Source organism: Grammomys surdaster, unplaced genomic scaffold (assembly GCF_004785775.1).
Source record: "Grammomys surdaster isolate TR1022 unplaced genomic scaffold, NIH_TR_1.0 126176, whole genome shotgun sequence".
Classification (NCBI taxonomy): domain Eukaryota; kingdom Metazoa; phylum Chordata; class Mammalia; order Rodentia; family Muridae; genus Grammomys; species Grammomys surdaster.
This window is the reverse complement of record NW_021620983.1, coordinates 524,396-549,069: the sequence shown is the minus strand read 5'-3', so window position 1 is coordinate 549,069 and position 24,674 is coordinate 524,396. Positions and strand designations below refer to the sequence as shown.

At 40.4% G+C, this 24,674-nt stretch overlaps 1 protein-coding gene across 4 annotated transcripts in view; it reads right to left on the bottom strand.

Moving 5' to 3' along the window:
- The window catches only part of Dennd5b (DENN domain containing 5B), a 132,829-nt gene that overhangs the window by 35,048 nt on the left and 73,107 nt on the right, over nt 1-24,674 (bottom strand). For all 4 annotated transcript variants that reach the window (XM_028757571.1, XM_028757572.1, XM_028757573.1 and 1 more), the window contains 5 exons: nt 21,856-22,006; nt 18,015-18,108; nt 13,829-13,960; nt 11,931-12,083; nt 3,022-3,100 (listed from right to left, as the gene is read on the bottom strand). In XM_028757571.1, the coding sequence (XP_028613404.1) occupies nt 3,022-3,100; nt 11,931-12,083; nt 13,829-13,960; nt 18,015-18,108; nt 21,856-22,006 (609 nt within the window). The remainder of the gene's footprint in view (nt 1-3,021; nt 3,101-11,930; nt 12,084-13,828; nt 13,961-18,014; nt 18,109-21,855; nt 22,007-24,674) is intronic.

Here is a 24,674-nt window from a genome sequence, read left to right as displayed (position 1 = left end):
AGCAGAAACTGTAACTGCATGGGCCTTTGATGTGTTTTTCATTTATTACCTTATTATTTGCTAATTCTACCATCAACTGAGGTCACTGAAGATACCCATGACTCTGATTCCTAACTGAACCTCCACATTTGGCCAGTCAAAACCACAGAAGCTGCAAAGGTTACCCAGCAGCAGCTGATTCTAACAGCTGGATATTCTCACATGCCTCTTTGGGCATAAGAGTTGAATGCTTCTGTTTCATCTTAATTGGACCCGGCTGCTTTCCAACATAGTCCCATGAATAACCACTTCTTAGGGATTTATTCTCTTTTGAGACAGTCTTAATACATACATACCCCAGGGATGGCCTTGAACTCCTGACCTTCTTTCTCCCACACTTAAGTGTTGGGATCACCACTATGCTCAGCTCTACTTTTTCTTTTTCCATTAATTGTTTACTTTTTTTCTATTTAGGGTAGGCCTTCTACCTATAGTGAAGTGAAATTTAGAGAAGCGATTTTGGTTTTATGGTTTTATATTGTGAATGGCTACATCTCCTGTTAGACATAGGACATAGACCAGTGTACTTCTTTCTTTTGTTCTCTCTCTCTCTCTCCCTCCCTCCCTCCCTCCCTCTTTCTTTCTTTCTTTCTTTCTTTCTTTCTTTCTTTCTTTCTTTCTTTCTTTCCTTCTTTTTATTTTTTTCAAGAGGATTTTTCTGTGTAATAGACCTTTACTGTCCTGGAACTCCCTTTTGTAGACCAGGCTGATTTCAAACTCACAGAGATCCACCTGCCTCTGCCTCCCAAGGGCTGGGATTAAAAGTGTGTACCACTCCCAGCAACTTTTACTTTCTTTATAGGAAGAAGGGAGGATGAGATAGACAGCAGAGATGTAAATGTAAATCCATGTAAATGTAGCTATAGACGAGGCCTCCAGAACATGACTGTTGAGAGGAGCTCCAGGGCAGTGCAGTATCAGCTCCACATTTCTAGTTGTCTTATAAAATGCATTTGAAAATGAGGTTATTGACAAATAAACACTGTAGGGTAGAGCTACCTCGGGTGGGACAGTGAAAGATCAGAAACTGAGGATAAATGTGAGAGTAACTTTTACTTCCCCTCTTTGTTTCTTTTTTTTCTCTCTCCCTATCTTTCTGTTCCTTTTCTTGTTTCTTTTGTTCTTCCAGTGTTAGGGATTAAACTCTGGGTCTCACCTTTGTTAGGTGAATATTCTTCCACTGAGCTACATCCTCAACTTGCAGTATTTTATTTCTAAAGTTGGAGGTTAGCTTGTGAATTCTTAAAACATTATACACACATATTCTCTCTCTGTGTGTCTCTGTCTCTCTCTCTCTGTCTCTCTCACTCCCCATCCCTTGCTGGCTCTATGGTCTCTAGGTGGAAGTCAAAAGATATCTCTGTGGCATTGATGCTCTCCTACCATATAGATTCTGTGGATCAAACTCCAGTTTTCAAGGTTGGCAAGGGAGCCTTTGCTGTAACAATGATCCATATTCCCAACTCTAACTTTGGAATTCAAAAATTTTTTATAGCTGGGTGTGGTGGTGCATGCTTTTGACCTCAGCATTCTAGACGCAGAGGCAGGGGGATCTCCATGAGTTCAAGGCCAGCCTGGTCTACACAGTGAGTTCCAGGCCATCCAGAGCTAAGCAGTGAGATACTGCCTCAAAACAATATGTTTTAAAAACTTTTTCTTTCTGAATTTTTAAAATAATTTATAATTTAAAAAAATGGCTTTTAAGTGGCTGATTCACTATAAAATCTTTCCCTACCTTCTTTGAGGTCTTCTGGGATAAGGTCTCACTATGTAGCTTAGACTGGCTCAGAACTGTTGATCCTTCTGCCTCAGCCTGCATACTGGGATTATAGACATGTGCCACCAAACTCAGCCAAAATCTTTTATTTCTACTAACTTTCTACTGTTAATTATACATTTTATAAAATAAATGGTTATTTTACATAAAGAAAACCAAGCTCTGGGCTATATGACTCAGAGGTTGAGGCCTTGGGTTTGATTTTCAGCACTGCCAAGAAAAACAGTCTTTGTGAATAAATAAATGAAATAGTTGTATCATTTGACCTAAGGAATCCTATATAATTATGATTAGCAGAAGAACTATGATACTAATACCATCAGATGCCATCTATAAATTGAAGAATCTGACTCCTAAGTTGAGTGTAGTGATACACGCCTGTAGTCCCGGCTACTTTTTGAACCATGGTGGAACTACATCAAGTTTGAGGCCACCTGAGCATTGTAGTAAGACTCCCATTTTAAAAAGAAGGAAACAAGCTATGAGAAAGAATATGACTCTTAAAGAGTCTTGGAGATAAACACACAATTTTTCCTGGAATTTTATTTATTAATACAAGGTCCAGGGTTTGATCCTGACAACATAAAAAAAGGGGGGGGGGAGGTGTTATTGAGATAAAGCAGTGGATAAAGGCACCTGCCACCAAACCCAATTCCCAGGTCTCACATGGCGGAAGAAGAGAACCGACTCCTCCAAGTTGTCATCTGACCTCCACATATAAATGCCCGCATAAAAAATAATTAAATAAAATGTAACAAAAGATATTAAGATTATTAATGATGGTCACAAAATTTTTCTTTCTTTTTAAAAAGATTTTTATTTATTTTTATTTATTTTATATGAGTATACCACCATTGCTCTCTTTTGACACACCAGAAGAGGACACCAGACCCCATTACAGATGGTTGTGAGCCACCATGTAGTTGCTGGGAATTGAACTCAGGACCTCTGGAATAGTAGTCAGTGCTCTTAACCACTGAGCCATCTCTCCAGCCCCAGACTTTTCTTTAATAAATCAGTATATACCATACCATACTCTAACACTCCTTCACAATTGTTTTTGCCCTCTTAATTCAACATGATCATTTGGGATAGCTACTACCATTTTCTCTGTCTTATAATGAGGAAGTAGAGCTCTAATTGAAAACAGTAACACTGCAATACGTGAGACTTGAAGCAATCTACCTTATCCAACACCTTCTTACCTGGTGAGTCTGTGAGGTGTTCTTGTTTCTCTTCTCTATCCTGAAACTGGATCAAATGTGACCACAAGGCAGACTTCCCCTGAAAGTGCAAGACATAAAACATTTTTACTTTTTAAAAGGCTCTCCTGAGCAGAGGTAGTATAATTTGAACTCCAAACTTATATGACTTCAGGTTCTTTGATTACAAATTCTTAAAATAGTCTTACTTTTCCTAGAAACTAAACCAAGACAGCTTTGTGTCTGTACTGCTAAGTAGATTGCTTCCTGATCCACTGTTTTCCCTCTCTGGTTGAAATCCTGCAAGAAGTCTGGCTGTTTGCTGGTAAATCAGTTACCTTCAGGAGACCCTGGCTTTTGTCTTCTCTCTTCACATATTTAAACATTTAAACCCTAGTAGATGTAAGCTCACAGCCCCTCTCTAACCCCCTTTCCATGCCAGCTGCTGAACCCACTCATATATTTATCTCTCATTGTTTTGTTTTTTTCCTGGATCATGAAGATTTCTATACTTCCTGGATTATGTGACAAGCATATTTGTTCATTATTCTAAATAAATGCATACTTACCACCTTAAAAAGAAACAATTCTTCAAAAACTAATTTCTCATCAAGACCAGTGATATTTGATATTAGCCGTTGAAAAGTTTGGCAACTCAGGCTCATCCATTCCTAGCTGTCTGCACCCCGCTCCCCACCCTCCTTTGGTGATGTTGGAGACTGAAAACAGGAAACTGTTTTACAGTAATATTGCAATACTGAGCCATATCCTCAATCGTGTGTACCATTTTGAGCATCTCATTTCAGGTGTTTTATAAATAAGAGTCTTCTTCCTTTACTTTTCTTGGAATTCTGGCAAGAGCCAAAGGGAAGTAGCTAAGAAGGCCAGGGCAGTCTTGAAGAGCTCTGAACTTAGCTCATCTGTTGCTTAGTTGTATATGATTAGACTACAGTAATAACCTTGGAGTTTAAAAATTAGCTGCATTTGTATATATTGATACATAATATCTTTAATGGAACAAGAATGAGGAGAGTTAGAAAGGAAAAAGAGAAAGGGGGAGCCTTTTAGAAAGAGTAACCTGAAGCAAAAGCAAAGAGACCGCTGGACTTTTTCTACCCTGAATTACTAAATAACTTGAAATAATAAAGAACTATTAGTTTTGGTTAGCCTTTTTTTCTGAGACAAGATCTCCCTCTCAGAGATCCACCTGCCTCTGCTACCCGAGTAATGCTGTGACAGGCCCCCCAGACCTTAATAGGCCCCCAGATCTTAGCACAACTGACTGCATGATGGAAATGCTATTCAGACTAAAACTCAGCACATAGCATCACCTGACAAAACTAAAGGCCTAATACATCAAACTTTTCCATAGCTATGGAAAAGTCTTTGAATGTACTAATTTTGATTTTTGGCTTCTGTAGTTCTGCTTTTGGCTAGCTGTTCTTGTTAACTGAAGTGTGCCAACCCAAAATATAGTTATTGTGCTTAAAAGCTCACCCTGAGAAAGGTCTGTAGGCTACACTAGGATCCCCAAAACCGCATATGGTGGCCAGCCAGCTAATAAAGATGATAAAGACTGAGCAGTCTTCTCTGGTGGATACCCCACATTTCTGGAGGCCCCACATTTTTGGGGTTCTAGTAAGATCCCAGAGCAAGACCTCAAGCCACTGGGAATCTTGGAGCCCCTCGGAGTAAAGAAGAGTGTGGTGGTCAGGTGGTCCTGGGTCTGCAACCTGAGATTTTCAAGGTCCCTAGAGATCTCTTTGATCAGTCACTGCCTAACGATTCAGGGGGCTCTGACACCACCTCAAAGGGAAACATACTAGAAAGTCTCCTCTTCTGTCACCTCTAGAGATAAGTCTGATTAAGGTGCCTTCTGTTTGTACACATAGGAGAGGTCATACACAGCTGCTGATATATACACAGTGTCCAGGATCCATGTGAGACGTCACTGGATCCCTCTGTTCAAGTGTATGAATGCATGGTGGCCACCCCTGGGTGTTTTTACTGTGTGTCTCTGTGTGTTTTTCTATGTGTTTCTGTCAATTTGGTTTCCTTGTATTAACCAGTGGCTTTCTCTGGAGTAAGATCCTCCTGCTATCTGGCTTAAGACTTGTGCCCTTCTTGTTGGGAATCCAAATCCTTCTGTCTCTTCCAGGTTATCCAGAGAACCCCCAAATCCTCCACCTGTCTCACTCTGGAAGCAGTACTGCTTGGCCTCTGCCATCTAAATGGCACAGGGAGGGGGAAAGAGTTCCCCCCAGGTGAGCACTCCCTCTACTCTGCTCCATGCCTGTTCTAAGCAGCCCAGGGAAGAAAAAAGTTCCCCTGGGGTGAACCTGAAGGAAAAGAAAAAGTGCCACTCCTTTCTCATGATTTATGTCTCCTTTTAAAGCAGTGATCTGTAAAACCCACGATTCTCTGAAGAAAGTAAAAAAAGCAATAAAACAAAACCTCCAAAATTGCCCCTAGCTGGGCAGGGCAATTGGCAGCCACACAATGCAATCTGGACAGAACTGATTTTTCCCTTTTGTCTAATACTGACAAAGACTTTAAACAACTTTTGCTAGGTCCTTTTTAAAGTATTAATGATAGCTACTAAAAAGATTTCCTTTGTCCCAGTTGGCTCCAGATAATACATGTTTTGCATAAACTGAAAACCACTGTCACCTTTTCTGACAAGATTCAGACTTACAGATACCAAGCAAAATTTTGGTGTCTTACCCTCTGCCAGAAGAAACCACACCCCTAGGACTGGCCTAACACCAAGAGTTATTATAATCGTTTACCTAACCAGTTCAGCTACTTCCAACAGATTAAACAATACCCAATGACCCAGGAAAGAGAAAGAGAAACTTCAGTCCTATCACTTGGCTTGAGAAGACAGGCATCCTGGTGCCCTGTCAGAGATTATGGAATATGCCTCACCTGCCTGTGAAGAGACTTGGGACCTCTGATTCTCATGAGTCTGATTCCTCCAGAAAAACAGGTGTACACTGTCTTGGATTTGAAAGGTACATTCTTCAGCCTCCCATTGGAAGGTGAGTTAACCCATCTTTGCTTTTAAATAGGCAGACTCAGTAGGAGGTTACAGTGGGCAATATACCTGGTTCCCCAGAATTTAAAGACACAAAATACAGACTTCTGGCCTTTCTATCAAAGGTTTTCTTGGAAAATAGATTATAAAAAGGCCACTGAAGGACTGCTGCAAGAATTACAGAGCTTGGGCTACAGAATATCAGCTAAGACTTGTAGAAGGCTACCTATCTTGGCTACCAGCTGAAGGGAGGCAAAAGGAGCATGTAAGAAAGTAGGCTGAGGGCTTGAGAGATGGCTCAGAGGTTAAGAACACTGCTCTTCCAGAGGTCACGAGTTCAATTCCCAGCAACCACATGGTAGCTCACAAGAATCTGTAATGGGTTCTGATGCCCTCTGCTGGTGTGTCTGAAGACAGCAACAGTATACTCACATATATAAAATAAGTAAATCTTTAAAAAAGAAAGAAAAGGAAGAAAGAGAGAAAGGAAGGGAGGGAGAAAGAAAGAAAGAAGGCTGAGCAAGCCATAGGAGGCAAGCCAGGAGGCAGCACCCCTCCATGGCTTCTGCATCAGCTCCTTCTTCTAAGTTCCTGCCCTGCTTGAGTGCCTGTCCTGATTTCCTTTGGTGGTGAGTAGCAATGTAGAAATGTAGGCCGAATAAATTCTTTCCTACCCAGCTTGCTTTTTGGTCATGGTGTTTTGTTGCAGCAAAAGAAACCCTAGCTAAGACAGAGCCTGTTTCAGAGTAAGATTCCTGCCATACTTCAGATACCAACTCCAAAGACTGAGAGACAGGTTCAAGAGTTCTCAGGTGCAGCTGGATGTTGCTGCCTCTGGATACAAGAGTTTATGGAAATAGCAAGGTCTCTATACACTAGAACAAGGAGAGGGGGCACTAAGCCCCTAATCTAGCCTAAGACTAAGCAAAAGGCACTTGAGGCTTTTAAAAACAGCTCTGATTTCTGTTCTAGCCCTAGAATTTCCAGATGTTCCAAAAATCTTTTTATCTGTTTGTTCATGAAACAAAAGACAAAAGGGGTTTTAACCCAAACTTTGGGACCATGGAAATGCTCTATGACATACTCGTCTAAACAATTGGACCCTGTAGTGACAGGATGTGGCCTTAGACACCTGTCTAAGAGCTATGGCAGCTACTGCTAGTTTAATTAAAAAAAAAAAAGCAAACAAGTTAACTCTTGGGTCAAGATCTTACACTCACGGCACCTCATAACATGGTTGTGGCTCTCCTGTGAGGAGTGTCAGAATGCTGGCTGTCTAGTGACTGTGACCCACCATTGATTCTCATTTGAGAAACCCATAGCTATCAATTCAACTATCCTCTTGCCTGATAGCACAGGTGCTCATCCATGACTTTCAAATGAAAAAAGAAAACAGGTACGTGGGAGCTGGAATAGTTATTTTACCCAAAACAATTTATATAAGTGACCCAAACAACAACCACACATACACAAAAAAAATCCAAAAAAAAACCCCCCCCAAAAAAACCCAAAAAAACCCAAAAAACAAAACAAAACAGGAAGGTAATGGCAAATACCTGGACTATCCGAGAAACCCCAGCCACACTGAGTCTACTATTAGTTTCCCCTGTTCCAGTCCAGTGATACATCTGGGTTAAGCTGACAGCCAAAGGGATGCTGAAACCAACGTGGAACAGATTTAACATGGTGATTTTCTCCACTGCTACGGCAGTGAAGATAGTTGGTAGGTATTACCACATGAATCTACCAGAACCAGGTCAACAAAATGGAAGCCACTGATGCTGCCAAATGAACAGTCTCTGGACTAGGGGTCCATTGAAATTAAGGTTTCATTGAGTCCTCAGGCCCTTCTACTCCCTGGCCCTCCACTTCCTCCTGAGCCTTGTGTTTTCCACTAGGGATATGAATAGAGGGTCATGGTCTAGCCCCCTCACTGCCCTCAGGCCTGGACTGGAAACCAAGGACGACAGACATATGGAAGATGGTGTGACTATAGACCAGCAACCCATATTCTATCTTGACCTTACTTGCTGATGCCTACTTTAAGTGTCTGATTGTATAGAGGAATGAAAAGATAAGAAAATTTATCATCTTTTGAGATAAAAATATAGAGTTTGCAATTCTGTGCATGTCCTATAGCTAGGCCCCCTAATTACCGGAAACAAAAGAGTTTCCATTGCAAAAACTGGAGTTATAAAACTGAAGCTTCCTGAAAAATTCCTTTTGAAAGATTCTGCCCCTTGGAAAACCGGAAACAGACTCTGTTCCACAGGAAGGGACTCTGGGGATAGTGTATCAGCCAGGCTTGCTGGTTATGCTTAGATACCCAGCCCATGTACTACATAGGGATAGGAACTAACCAGACTGTCAATCACTGACTGACAAAACTCATAGTGACTGGGGACAGCCCAAATTAATGTTTGAGGACTTATAAGGGGCTACAACTTGTCTAGTATCCAAAACTTTTAAATTAACGTATGCACTTTTCCTTATTCTGATTCCTGGTATTCTGTCTTATGGGTTAATTCATATGGACAACAACAATATTACTGGGGCGGGGCATGTACTAATGGTTTGACTAAATGGGCCTCTTTTTTTTTTTTTTAATGTTTTTCTCTGTGTAGTTTTGGCTGTCTTGGAACTCACTCTGTAGACTGTCTAGCTTTGGACTCAAATAGATCTGCCTGCCTCTGCCTCCCCTCCCCCCAGTGCTAGGGTTAAAGGCAGATACCACCTCTGCCTGGTAAATGTGCTTCTTATGCCTTCCAACTAAGTAGACAGGTTAATCAGGATGTAGAGGTACCAAAAGTTTCTATTTCTGAATTAAAACAAGAGTTAGAGTCCCTTGTAGAAATGGTCCTACAAAACTGGAGAGGCTTAGACTTCTTGTGAGATAAAGAAAACTATGTATGGCTTTGGAAAAAATGTGTTGATTTTATGCTAATTTATCAGGAGTAATCAGGGAATGTCTTTTTTTTTTTTTTTTTTTTTTTTTTTTTTGTTTTTTTGGGAAAGGGTTTTTCTGTGTAGCCCTGGCTGTCCTGGGACTCACTCTGTAGACCAGGCTGGCCTCGAACTCAGAAATCCGCCTGCCTCTGCCTCCCAAGTGCTGGGATTAAAGGCATGCGCCACCACTGCCCGGCCAGGGAATGTCTTTTGATGGAAAATAATTGGTACTAGTCTCTATTCTCTTGGTCCCCCTGGCTAACTACTCTGCTCTCAGCACTGACTGGCCTTTAATTCTCATTCTGAGTGGTTTAACAGTGGGGCTCTGCATCTTAAACTAAAACAGAATGGGTCTGTGATTTGACTGTTTCACTAAGACCAGGGGGGAATGTAATGTAGTAGGCCCCAGAACTTAGTAGGCCCCATATCTTAGCACAACTGACTCCATGATGAAAGTGCCATTCAGCCTGTAAAACTCTCAGTATCTAGATAGCATGACCTGCCAAAACTAAAACAAAGACCTAATCCAATAAAGTCCATAGATATGGGAAAGTCTTTGAATGAACTAATGTTGCTTTTTGGTTTCTGTAGTTCTGTTTTTGTCTAACTGCTTGTTAACCAAAGTAATGTCAACCCAGGACATGGATTTGGTGCTTAAAAGCTCACCCTGAAGCTAGGCGGTGGTGCTGCATGCCTTTACTTCCATTACTCTGGAGGTAGAGACAGGCAGATTTGAGTTCAAAGCCAGTCTGTTCTACAGAGTGAGTTCTAGGGCAGCCAGGGCTATAAAGATAAACCCTGTCTCACCTCCCTCTGCCTGCCCCCCCCCCCCAAAAAAAAAAGCTCACTGAGAAAGGCTCGGGTTTATAGTAGGATCCTGATCCTTCACTATAGTCAAGAAAGACTGGCTAAGAAAGACTTTCTATTGGCTTAAACCATGTCCAAGTAGTCTTATCCGAATACCCCACGACAGTGAGCTAAATACATGCACTACCACACCCAGCTCAGTTAGCACATTTAAAAAAAACAAAAATCCGGGCCGGGTGGTGGTGGTGCACACCTTTAATCCCAGCACTTGGGAGGCAGAGGCAGGTGGATTTTTGAGTTCGAGGCCAGCCTGGTCTACAAAGTGAGTTCCAGGACAGCCAGGGCTACACAGAGAAACCCTGTCTCGAAAAACAAAAAACAACAAACAAACAAACAAACAAACATCTGGACAAACGTAGATATTTACTGTAATCAAGGGAAGATATAATTTTTGTAACTCCTGGTGTTCAGGAATTGCCACTCAAACCAAATACTGATCTCAGTTAAACAAGAACAGTTTATTGAACACACAGCATAATACTGGGGTGTCCAGGAATGCAAAAAAAAAAGAAAAAAAAAAGAAAAAAAAGAAAAAAAAAAGAACTGCGTAACATGTACAGTTTTATACTTGTTTGTTAGGAAAGATCTTCCTGATCACAGATTTTCTTTTTCTTTTTTTTTTCTTTTTTTTTTTTTTTTTAAAGATTTATTTATTTCATTTATGAGTACACTGTAGCTGTCTTCAGACACACCAGAAGAGGGCATCCAATCTCATTACGGATGGTTGTGAGCCACCATGTGGTTGCTGGGATTTGAACTCAGGACCTCTGGAAGAGCAGTCAGTGCTCTTAACCACTGAGCCATCTCTCCAGCCCAGATTTTCTTTTTCTTTTCTCTTCTCCTGCCCCCACCTTCCTGATCACAGATTTTCTCTTTTTCTTCCTTCCCCTTCCTCTCCCTTCCTCCCTTCTTTTCTGTTTTGAAACAGAGTCTCACTGTGTAAGCTTAGCTGTCCTGGAACTTACTTTGTAGAACAGCCTATCCCTGTCTCTGTCTCCCAAGTGCTGAGATTAAAGGTACATACCACTATGTCTGTCCTAGATTGTTTCTTTTGATGGAATTGAATGGCTTATGATCTAATCATCCGGTCACGTTTCTCACTCATGTGTGGATATTAGAGGAAAGCTTTCAGGAGTTACTTTCCTCCTTCTACCATGTGGGTTACAGAGGTCAAACTCAGATTACTGGGTGGCAAGCACCATTACTTGCTGAGCAAAGCAATCTTGCCAGTCTCTTCCTTCCTTCCTTTTTTTTTTTTTTTTTTTTTTTTAAATTGAGACAAGGTTTCTGTGTAACCCTGGCTGTAGACCAGGCTAACCCCTGCCTGCTGATGCCTCCCAGATTAACGGCATGCATCACCATTGCTTGGGCTTCTTTCCTTTTTTAGGACAGGTGTGGGACTGCGTGAGGGTATCCTGGGTCATGGTTGAGCAGGTGCCTAGACCCCGAGACTCTGCGTGAGTACCGGCAGGAGTTTGGTGCCCCCCAGAATCCAGGGTCCTGAAAAGCAGTCATGTCTTCATAGAATTACATTGTTCAGTCACATAGGCCAGACTATAGGCCTCAGGCCCTAGGGATTTACATACTAATGAAGGCCAGAGGGCAGAGCAAATTAAGCATTCCTCCCCCAGATCCTCCCCCAATCCTTCCCCTTTCTCCCTCCCTATATAACTCAGGACTGCCCTGAGTTCTGGGGGGTACGCCTAGATCCATCCACCATCCGCCATGACAATAAACCTTTCTGGAACCAAGGACTTCCTCGTGTCATTGGGGCCTGCCACCGCCAAAGCCTCTAGGCTGCTGGAACCATAGGGTTCCTCCTGAATGTGGGACCCGCCACAGCATGGAAGCCCCTCCGGGCCCCCACCACTGTGGCGGCCTCTAAATTTTCCCCACAGACAGGGTCTCCCTATGTAGACCAGGTTAGCTTCAAACTCACAGAGATCTACCCGCTTCTGCTTCCTCAGTGCTGGGATTAAAGATGTGTGATTCCCTGACCAGCCCCTTGACATGAGGAAGTCCCTCAAGCGGTGATGTTAGCAGCACCTCCTCAGTCAGTTACCTGCTTGACCTGTAAGCCATGGCTCCATATCCTCTCCAGTAGGTCACACAGGCTGGCGATCAAGGTGTTCTCTTCCAAGCCAGTAATGTTTGCTTCTCCATGGCCCAGTTCCACTGCTTCATGTCCCATCTTCTCTACCAACATGCGTTTTGTCTAAAAACATTATGTGTGCTTATAAAATTGCCACAGCACTGAAACTCAAAACCAAGGAATCAATTCTAGATCTAGCTTCCCTTCATTGCAATTCTAATTACAGATTTTCCAGTCACAATGTCTTAATCTGGTGGTCAGATGGCTGGAGTAATTTTATGTTTCACTATTCTATATTTTACTATCATGTCAGAGAAATGGAAGGGCACTAATGAAACAATAAAATAATATTGTGTAAGGCACTCTCATGTTGAAAAAATACTTACATATAATTTAGATTACTAACTTCTATAACAGTATAGGTATCTTGAACTTCTGAAATTGCCTTGAATCTAGAAAATGCACTGCCTGACACCAGAACCTCATTCTGTCACCGTATCTTACCCTTTGTTGACTCTAGCATTTGGCAAATTAAAGATATTGATACTTAAGCCAAAACTACAACAGAAATGAGTGGCTCAATGTTCTTTCTTTTCCTTCCTTCCTTCCTTCCTTCCTTCCTTCCTTCCTCCCTCCCTTCCCTTCCCTTCCCTTCCCTTCCCTTCCCTTCCCTTCCCTTCCCTTCCCTTCCTTCCATTTTCTTGTTTTTCTTTTTTTGAGAACTTCCTAGTTTGTATGTGAACTAAGACCACTGCCTCCCCTTTCTCTCTTTTTTGCTCACAATGATGTACTAAAATACCGAAAACCAGTTTCAGGTAGATGGTTTTCAACCTAAGCTTTTCTCACACATAAAGTGAGAAAGCATACAGTTCTAGGTGGGACCTTGTCTAATTCACTAGACTACACTGACATTGAAAATAGTGCTTTTATTGAATATGACCACAAGCTACCCATATAAATGCAGTTTTGTGAGAGAATTATATGTAATATTCACTGACCTATGACATAGTTAAGATTTATTCCCTTAAGCACATACCACATGTATGAGCACAAGCAAGGCTTTATACGGGTATATACATAGGTACAAAAACATGTTGCCTTTCACATAAGAGTAACATTCTTCATATAACTTATGAGTGGCTTAACATCATGATGAGAGGAAGACAATAGCTAAGGGCTGGAGAGATGGTTTGTGAGTAAAAGTGCTTGCTACATATGCCTGACCACCTGAGTTCAGACCCTGGGAACACATGTAACAGCTGACACGCATCTGCAATCTTGGTGCTGCTATGTAAGATTTGGGATGAAGTTCATGGCCTGCTATTTTGAAAAAGCCAAAGTAGTGGCAAGAAACAAGAAAGAGGCTGCCTCAAAATGAGGTGAATAGTACAAACTGACTCCGTTGTCCTCTGACTTCTATGTGTACACACACACATCCCCAAGGCTCCTATATCACTGATGCTATGGGCCATGGAGACTTCATGAAGGTTCATGACTTCAGTGAAGAGCATATTAAGTCTATGCCACAAAAAAGTTTTTTGGGGGAAGCTTGGAGAGGTGGCTCAGTGGTTAAGAGCACTGGCTGTTTTTGCAGAGGACCTAGGTTTGATTCCCAGTACCACATGGTAGCTCACAAGCACCTGTAACTCCAGTCCCAGAGGATCTGATGCCTTCTTTAGGCCTTTATGGGCACTGTCCACATGTAGTACATAGACATACATACATGTAAAACACCCATGCTCATACAAAAATAAAATAATAAACTCTTTTTAGAGAAGTTATAGGCACAAATGGGGTTGGCTCATCCCATCTTAGATCCACACACAGTATAAACATGAACACACACTTCCTGGCAGCAGAATACGTACCTTCATTCTGCATTCTTTTAGTAAGCCTTCTACAAATTTCCAGTTGGTTTGTGCAATCACAGCAGGTGAGAGATCTGACAGTTTTGGTTGCCTTAGGTTTTTCCCTAAACTTCGTGCCTCTTGCATATATTTCTAAAAATCAGGAATATTTTAATGTATTAACACCATATATTCTTTTCTACTTATAACTTACACACACATACAAATACAAGCAAGATGTAAAAGAAAGCTGTAAGTATATGTGTATAACAGCGACTAAGATTTTAGTGCTCTTGATAGAAGGCAGAGAACGTGTGTACTCTTCCTGAAACCAGTTAACTCTTGTGAAAGGAGAGTGACAGAAACTTTATTAAGCTGAAATGCACTCAAAATCAGGAGTTTCATTGAGTTTAGTCTTTTTAATGGGACCACCAGAATGATGATTAGTTAGGATCAAGGTAAGAGAAAAAATCTTTGGGTGTCTAGTCTAGTCTGAGGTTCCACAGAAATGGAATGGCTCTCAGTTCACTGACTTCCTCTGTTCTACTCCTCTCAGCAGAGACTTTAAATTCCTCAGTCATCAAGGGCATTATTCTTCAGACAGACCCTTAGCTCTGAGTAACCAGAACTGTGTTGTAGCTAATTTTTATGACCTCACTCATATCAGCTAATGTCTAATGATGATGAATCTCATTGTTTGGTGCATGCTATCTAGCTCACAGAAATGGCTGAAAAGCATCCTGTGCTTCTAACATGGGGCTGGGATGAGGTGGATGGGAGGACTCTAAAATGTTTGCATAAAACCTTCCCCTGCTTTGTTCTATAATCCCTAGTATTATGTCCAGAGTCTGTCTCTCTGTCTCTCTCTCTCTGTCTCTCTCTCTGTGTCTCTCTCTGTCTCTCTCTTTCTCTCTTTCTCTCTCTCTCTCTGGCTCTGAGTCCAGCTGAGATACTCAAGACCGTGTCTCAAAACCATAATAGTAAACAAGCAAGCAAGCAAACAGAACACTGCCTCCCCCCCCCAAACACACACACCTTGTTAGTGGAGAACTATGTTCTCTGTGTCTGTATGCTACCTGAAAAACCTCATCTAGACTTTTGCATCAAGGTGACAAGGCATAATCTCCAAAAGATCCCAGTGTCTTATTTTAAGACAACATTTTTGAGCCGGGTGGTGGTGGTGCACGCCTTTAATCCCAGCACTTGGGAGGCAGAGGTAGACGGATTTCTGAGTTGGAGAGTTCGAGGCTAGCCTGGTTTACAGAGTGAGTTCCAGGACAGCCAGGGCTACACAGAGAACAGAGAAACCCTGTCTTGAAAAACCAAAAAAAAAAAAAAAACTACATTTTTGAAGAATTGCTCTAAATCATATAGTAAAACTAGTACTTTGTTGTGGGAGAGAGATTGCAAGCTAGTGAACATCCACAGGAACAGATGTAAATCCACCCTTATTATCTTAAGGGGAAAATCTGATGAGAAGCTGATGATATGTAAACTACTTCACATTCTTTAGATGTATGAGAATTTGTTTCCCTTTTAGAGGAAAATTGACCTGTTAAAGCTGCTGAAAATCTTACTGATTAAGTGATCAGTTTCTCTCAATGTTTATGACAAAAGGCAATATTAGCAAAGTGATATAGCCTTTTCCCAGTCTAATAATTTAAAGAATCACTGAGAAAGCAAATGAATTCTCCAAGTAGCAGTTTCTTCAGCACCTATGTGTACTTATCTATTTTAAATATTATTCAAATGAAAAAGGGGTGGGGGGAAGAATTGAGATTGAGAAAACTGTTATCAGTAGGGCATTTAAATGTAGCAATGGGCATAGATACATACTGAAAGTTAATTTTCAAGTAAGTAAATGTAGGAAATAAAATCAGTTTCAGAAAAATCAATCTGAGCTACAAGGCAGCATCCCTATATAAGAATTATATTTTATTTGGGGACAGTGTCAAAAGCTAGATATAAAAATTGGTAAAAATAAATTTTTAATGTTTAAAGAGTTTTTCCCACTGAAAGTGTAGCTCAATTGTAGAGTGCTTGGCTAGCATGTACAAAACCGTAATTTGAGCCCCAGCACCATATAAAAACTGAGTTGGTGGGGTTGGTGAGATGGGTCTGTGGTACTGAGTGTATACTGATTTCACAGAGGACTTGAGTTTGGTTCCCAGCACCCACTTCGGACAGTTCACGATGCCTGAAACTACAGCTACAAGAGATTCTGAGCTCTCTTCTGGCCTCTGAGGGCACTGTATTCATGTGTCATTCACATAAGACAGACAGACAGAAAGACACACACACACACACACACACACACACACACACACACAGAGCAAAAACACCCAAAATAGTTGGGTGAGGTGGTGTACACCTTTAATCCCAGATCACAGGAAACAGAGGCATGTAGATTCTGTGAATTTGAGGCCAGTCAATAATCTGGTTGATGTCCTGTCTCAAAACAATGACAACGACAACAACCACCACCACCACCACCACCACCCAGAAAAGACAACAACCAAAGATGAAGCAATAAGCCATTAGGAAATACATATGAAATTGCAATGTTGTTCAATAAACACTGAACTAAGTGCTCTTTAAAGAGCAGACTATTGTAAATGTAAAGGACTAACACAATGAGGAAAACGTTGTAAGCCAGAGTATTTGTACCCTCAGGTTAGCAGTGGTTAGAGCAGACTGGTATGCATGATTAATGAAAAAAGACTGAGCCTGGACATTAGGAGTCCTGTGTTACAGGCTCAGCCTTGCCTTTGTATGTCCATTTAACTGCGGGCAAATTTCTTGCTTGTCAGCTAAATTATGTCAAGTTAGACAAGAAGACCTCAAAGGTTCCTCTTAGCACTAATACTCTATGACAATGAGTGAGTTTTCTGAAACACAAAATGTAGACCAGGAGATTAAATTAAAACATGACAGAGACAAACATCTAGCAAAAGAAAAGCTGATATTCAGCCACTTTTGCACTTGTAAAAAAAAATGCTTAAAATAAGAAAGAATTATAATACATTCCTTCCTCTTCAACTTAAGAAAAGCAATTTGTTACAGAGGATATATAGATATACATGTAAATATACACACACATAAATACACATACACACAAATATATACATACACCCTCAAAGACTAAGCAGTTGAATGCCAGTTTTACTGTTAACATGATAAGACTTGCTTGTGTGAGCACAATTCAGCAAAAACAGGCGCAAATAGGCTAAATGAAGCAGAGATCAAACATGCCACATGCACTCTTATGTGTGGGCCATTCAAGCAATCTTGTGAAGCACTTTCAAGGCAAAGGACATACCAGGCAGCATTCAGAGAAGGACTTTTTAGGAAGCCGTGCAGGAGGAGTTGGGCCCTGATCCCACTCCCAGAATGCCATGGAGTTCTGACAGACCAAAAGTTCCCCGGAAGGCTAAAATGATGGCGACGTTTCAATGACAGAAAAGTAGAAAAAGGAAAAGAAAGAAAAAAAAAGAAAGCAAAGACAGAAAGAGAAGCAAAACCTGCATGCACATGATATGATGATAATGGGCGGGGCAGCAAAGGAGAGGCAATGAACAGGAAAGGCTTCAGCTCTTAAGAAAAAGCTTAAAAATCACACATGTACGAACACAAGTTACAGAAAGTGAGGTTTGGAATGGTGCTTTCTGTTATTTTTCTACACATTTGAGCTCGTAAAAGAGTTAACAGAAATTCTGATTGCATTTTCTTTTCATTACAAGAAACAAAATATCATTATTTATACATAATTTGAATTTTATTTTCAATGAATACAGATAGAGCATAGTTAATCTAAGAACAGGTCTAGTATATCTAAAAATGGGGTCAGCAAACTAAGGACAAAGAATATGTTAATGTATCGTTACTTACCCAGCCTAAATTATATTTGAAACTTAGATATAGGTGCACCTCAATATTTTTCCCTTCAGGAGACCAAAATTTAATGACCAAAAATTTACCCTAAACAAAGCTTCTACATGGTTTAACACACAGAAATAAAGCCCTATTTTAGATGAATAAAAGGATAAAATTGGAAAAGTGTTTTCTGCTACACGTCAATTCAAAAATAATATTTTAAAATCTAGATGAATTGCTTTTAAAAAGAACTTGAAAGATTATGCATAATGACACCTCCTGGTGAGTTCTCTGACCTCTGCATCGTGGTATCCCAGACAGCCAGACCACATACCTCCCGTAAGTCACTGTCCAGCCCAATGTGTTCAGAGCTCTGGCGAAGGCGCTCTTTCCTGCGCTGAGCTGTGGCACTTCGACTCACCCAGCGACTAGAAAGTAAATATACCCAAGACAATGCGGATTTAAAAAAAATCGCCAAATAAAAAGACATGGAATTTGATTTTTTTGGAAACAGAAAGAATGAACTATTCTGCACAAAAGGCTGGGAACAGCTGTTTTTTCTTTTTCTTCTTCTTCTTCTCTGGTTTGCTTGTTTTTTCTTTGGACAGTCTTGCTGTGAAGTTTAGTCTGGACTTGAAATCATGATCCTCCTGTCTCTTGTGCTACCATACCCAGCTCTTCCAATCAATTCTTTTCAAAATATGTTTAAACTTATAATTTCAGACACCATTTAATTTATCCATTCAAAACACTCGTCTAGTGGGTTTTTGGTATATTCACAACTGTCACCACAACTAACACTTTTTAAAAATTGAGATTAATAATTGAAGAGATATAGGTCAGCCCTGGCTGCCCTTCCAAGACATGAGTGTGGTTCTGGCTGTTCCTCCAGGACTGGAGTGTGGTTCTGGCTGCTCCTCCAGGACTGGAATGTGGTTCCAGCACCTTGAGCAGCTTACAACTACCTGTAACTCTAGTTTCCAGTGATCTTTAGTCACATGGGGCATACTCTCACAGACATATGCACACAAACATTTAAAAAATAAATAAATAATTGAAATTTTAAAAGGAAGGTACTGCTGGGCGGTGGTGGCGCACGCCTTTAATCCCAGCACTTGGGAGGTAGAGGCAGGCGGATTTCTGAGTTCAAGAGTTCGAGGCTAGCCTGGTCTACAGAGTGAGTTCCAGGACAGCCAGGGCTACACAGAGAAACCCTGTCTTGAAAAACCAAAAAAAAAAAAAAAAAAAAAAAAAGAAAGGTACTAAATGTTATATACTTTCTAAACCTAAGTTCCTTTTATGTCAGAGAGCTAGAATGTGATTACTCTGGTTCTAAAATTGTATGATTGTGTTTCTATAAAATGGTGGCCTATATTATAAGATATTTTATGAAAACCTTTTTTTTAAATTAGAAAAAATTTTAATTTATTTTTATTTCACATGCATTAGTGTTTTGCCCGTGTGTTTGTCTGTGTGAAGCTATTGGGTCCTCTGGAACTGGAGTTACAGACAGGTGTGAGCTGCCATATGGTTGCTGAGAATTGAACCCAGGTACTTCAAAAGAGCAGCCAGTGCTCTTAATTCCTGAACCATCTCTCTAGCCCAACTTCAGAAATCTTAAACATTCCCATCTAATGTGTGAATGCCCGCCTTTTGTTACATTAGCTCTTCTGTAATTTGATTCCCATGTTCAGACCTCATATGCTTCTTTTTCTTTTGGTTCTGGCCTAAGACTCAAGAAAAATCATACAAAGTACCCTAAAACTAGTGCCCTTTCCTCTGTAATGACCCTCTCCCTTCCAACCTTGCTCAATAGAGCCCAGACTTGGGGAAAACCGTCCTTGATCCCTTAGTCTCATGCCATACCAGTTCCCCGTTTCCTTTATGCCACGAACATCTTCCTGTGCCCTCCATCAACTCTTTATTCTCAAAACTCTCCATTTCACTCTTAAGGGCTACCACTCAACTGATGAATGTACGACAACATGTAATTTCTACAGCTTATTTTTATAAAAGCTACATGGCATAAACAGCTCACAAAAACTAGAACATAAATTAATAGAGAAAATGTACAAAGGCCTAAGTGCAGATCTTGGCACAGAGGCCTTGAAAGTCATGATCCTTCTGTGGGTGAAAGAGCTTGCCTCCAAGCCTGATGACCTGCTGAAGTGAGAGGGCTGACTCCCAAAGGCTGTCCTCTGGTCTCTCGCTGTATGTGCACCATGGCACATATGCATTCCCCCTAATAAATGTAATCTTAAAAAGGAGAAATAGTACTCCCACAAAAATAGCTGCTAATACAAATTTCACAGGGACTGAAAAAATGAGGGGGGTTAATCTAGGCACAGGGCACATGTCTATAATCTTATCTCTTGGGAGGTAGAGACAAGAGGACAATGTATGTACTGTAGGCCAACCTAAACTACTTGATAAGATTTAGTCTCAATAAACCCAAAACTAAACTAACTAATCAATGAAAAATATGAAATAATCTTCTCAAAACAAATTAGGGTTAATAGACATTGTGGTGCAAATAAACACTAAGAATATGAAAAAATATAATTTTGTTTCAAAAACAGGGAATGAATGCTGTTTAAGAAGATTACTGGGGAGCCAGGCAGTGGTGGAGCACGCCTTTAATCCCAGCACTTGGGAGGCAGAGGCAGGAGGATTTCTAAGTTCGAGGCCAGCCTGGTCTACAGAGTGAGTTCCAGGACAGCCAGGGCTACAGAGAAACCCTGTCTCGAACAAACAAACAAACAAACAAAACAAAACAAAAACAAAAAAAAAGAAAAGAAAAAAGAAAATTACTGGGGCAAGAGAGCTTGGAGCTAACAGCACTTGCATCAGGCTACAAGCTTGCTTTTAATGTTGTTATGTTCATTTCATTGTTAAATCTGCAATAATATGCCCACCTCTTGTTACATTAGCTCTTCTGTAACCCGCCCACCCAAAACAGTCTTTCTATGTAGCCCAGATTGGCCTTGAATTCACCTCACTTACCCAAATGTTAAGATTACAGGTTTGTACCACCAAGCTGGATTCACTGTTAAATCTCTAACCAGGACAGTCCTCATATATACTAGTGGTACCACCAATACTTACCAAATTATTAATAATAATAATAATAATAAAATACAATGCTATCAAAGGGAAACAAGAACTGTCAGCACAACAGGATACTCAGTTATATCAAAGTGATTCAAACAATCAGAACATTTTATAAATAAAAGAAAAATAAAGTGAGAGATCTAGAGATGTAGCTTAGTTGGTAGAATTCTCACCCAGCATGAACACAGCCTTCAATTTCATCTCCAGCACTATATAAAACATGTGTGGTACCACACATCTGCAATCCCTCCACTCTAGAAACAAAGGCATTATGAGAATTGTGCTCAGCTCCCTGTCACCGAAAGGCTCAGGGATCATTGTAAGTGACAGAATGAACCAGGCAGGGGTGGTTCACCCCTTTAATCCCAGTGCTGGGAGGCAAAAGCAGGTAGACTCACTGAGGTGAGTTCGATGCCAGCCTTGTCTACAAAGGGAGTTCCAGGACAGCCAAGGCTATACAGAGAAAGCATGTCTTGAAAAATTAACCAGCCAGCCAGCCAATTAACCTACCAAAAGAGTTGAGGGGGGAGGCAGGGAGAGAGGGAGGGTGGGAGGGAGGGGGGGAGGGAGGGAGGGAGGGAGGGGAGAATGAAAAGTTTTTAAGAGCCAGAGGTCGAGGAGGACTATTGTTTAACTGTTTTCCATCCAAGACAGGGCCATTTCATAAATGAACTCACAGCGACTATAGTGGTTGCTTGCATAAGAACAAGCCAGTCAACTTTCCAGCATGGATGGGGAAGGGACTCATGAAAAGTAATTTGCAGTTCATGTGTTTGAGGCAGGGTTTAAATTAAATACTGAATTCCAGCTCAGTTGCAACAACAATAACAAAACAAAAAAACAAACCAGATGTGCCTATTTACAGTTTTATAAAACAAAACAAAACAAAAATCAACTGGTCTTTAGAGTCTTTTACCTAACAGAATTAAAAGTCAATTCAATCTAGATTAATATGGTAGATCAAAAGATATAAACACGTAAGATATTTAATGTTCACACAGTGCCTAGTTAACACTGTAGAACCTTCTTTCATTCCACTAATCATAAGTAAAATGCATGCTTACTTGTTATTGGCTGGTCCTGTTGCCAAGACATCGGACTGTAACTTTGGAAAGAACCCTTGCTCATATTTCCCTTGACCAATTTTCATATCAAGTAGATGTGGGTGGATTGCAGTGTGATCCATTTTCATCAGTCTTTGTTCAATTGACTGGGCTATAAATTAAATTTATATTAAATTAGAGACATTTCAATCCTAAAAACATACTGCATCATATACGCATGCACCTACAGAAAACTCAAGTCATTCCAACACTCTGAAACAGTTTTCTTTTTCCTTTTTCCTTTCTTTTAAATTTGAGACAAGTTCTCACTATGTAACCCTGGCTGTCCTGGAACTCACTGTGCAGACCAGGATGGCCTGGAACTCACAGAGATCCACCTGCTTCTGCCTCCCTAGTGCTCAGATTAAAGGATAAACAATTGTTTTTTAAATGGGAAATTCGGTATCTTTAACCAAAATACAGTTCTAAGCATGGTATTAAAAAATAAGATAGCAAACAAAACTCTTGAGCTAGGACAGTATAAGGGGGAAGAAAAGAAGCAAGCTCAGCTGCCCCAGTTTGTACAGATGCCTAGTAAATACTCATGGCTTATCATCTATGGAAACAAGGAACTGTGTGACGTCTACAATCTCATTTTAGGGAAGTCATGGAATAAGTAAATAACAAGTAGGAATTTAAAAAACGTCCAAATTAAAAAAAGACCCCTGGACTTTTCAAGAATAAAATAGGTCAAAGATGAATGAGGATTTCTCAACAAGTCTATTCTAAAATACCTTCAATTTAGTGGGGTTGGAGGTTCCCTCAAAGAAAGTGATTTACTTCAGGAAAACAAAACAACCCTGATTTTAAAAATGTTTCTATCTACCAGAGAAAATGTATTATTCAAGATGAAAGACTAACCCTTCAGTCTTTTGCTTGAGGATTATTAAAACGGAATAACAAATAGGAATCAGAGTTATGTGGTAAACAGATCCCTGCAGGAATAATGATTATTTTGCTTATGAGACAAAGGTAACTTTATGTTACTCACTGCCAGCAGACTGAGAGCTGGTCATTTTCCACACCTATGCTAAGCTACACTGGAAGATTCTGCTCAAGACCTTTTCTGGTCTTGTCAGAACAATGCTTAATACTGACTGACACCAGACCACAGAAAAGGCAGAAGAGCTATATGACAAAGAAAAATCAGAGTGTGACACAGGATCACAGGAGGGCTCCACCCAGACACTCTGTATGGAGATGAATGCTGCTTGCCATGATCTAAAACTTTAAAATGTTGAGATGTATTTCTCTTAGAGACAATATGAATTTATCCTAACCTTCTTTTATTGTACTTTTGTTGTTTTTTGAGACAGAGTCTCACTATGTAGCTCTTGTTGGCCTAGAACTCTGTATAGACCAGACTGGCCACACACTCAAAGAGATTCACCTTGCCTCTGCCTCCTAACTGCTGGGAATAAAGTCCCAGGTTTTTACTGGACTTTTAATGTGTAGCTTGTGATTTCTCTTAAAATATACTTTAAATGTTCTATTGTAGGCATAGAGACCCAAAGGTTTTAATATGAAATATCATTTAATCTTTAGTGATATCCCCTCAGCCTATATAATTTTAGTTATAGTTCCCCATGTTTCATGATATTTAATCAGTAAATACTGTGAGGGAAATGTTTGCACAATGGACATTATAGCAAAACCTACACATATACTTCCTGATATTTATAAACATAATTAATTGACAGTTTTGGCATAACAATGTCTAGAATTACAGCATGAAATTATAAAAAGTCTTTCTCAATTTTATGTTGCATGAAGTACAACAAAATCCCCTTTATGCCACTGACAGCTTTTGTCTTCTTAAAAAGGGAAAGGAATTTCAGTTTTTTCCACTTGACTTTCAATGACAGAGAAATCTATCAAATAATGACTTTCTTTCTTTTACTTGGAAAGGTTTTTTTTTTTTTGGCTTTGTTTTGTTTTCAAATAAGAATCATAATTCACCAAGAGTTACTCTAGACTTTATATATAAAATGCCACAGGGAGCATACAGCAATATAACTTTTTAGTAATTATATTGCCAGAGAATACTGAATATTCAGAAATTATCAAATGCTTGCTTTTTGAGGTTAGAGGTCTGCTGGTAAAGAATTTCAAGGTATGAATCGATATTGGTTTGTGGTGATTGGTAAGGAAAAAATAAATTATATTCCTATATTCCTATCCAGTTTTTGGTTTTTCTACATAGAAATCATAAGACTATGGAGCCACAATGTCAATAGCACATAGCCTGTGCTTTGTTTGTTTGTTTGTTTGTTTTTGGTGGCTGGAGAGACAGCCATGGGTGCTGAGAATTGAACTCTTATACTTTTGGTTGTGAGCCTAGCCTTTAATGGCTGAGCCATCTCTCCAGCCCTAGCCTGTGCTTTGTAAGTTCCCCTGCAAATCAAAATTCTTTTTGGTTAGAGGTACAACAGCAGAAGAAGCACACAAACACATAAGCACCAAAGCCAGCAAGAACCCAATGCCAGAAATAACACCCATCTCTATGTTCTCTTCTTTTTGAGGGGTAAGGGGGTGAAATTTTACCTGATGAAAGAAATAACTGAGCCAGGCCTGGTGATACAGGTCTGTAACCCCAGCTAGTCAGGAAGCCAAGGAAGGATGACTGTGGGCCCAAGGCCTCCCTGTGCAATTTGTTAAGACCATCTCAAAATCAGGAAGTATAAACATCGGTAGCAAGCTTCTCTGCCATGCCCTAGGCAAGCACTGAGAAAACACACACACACACACACACACACACACACACACACACACACACACAC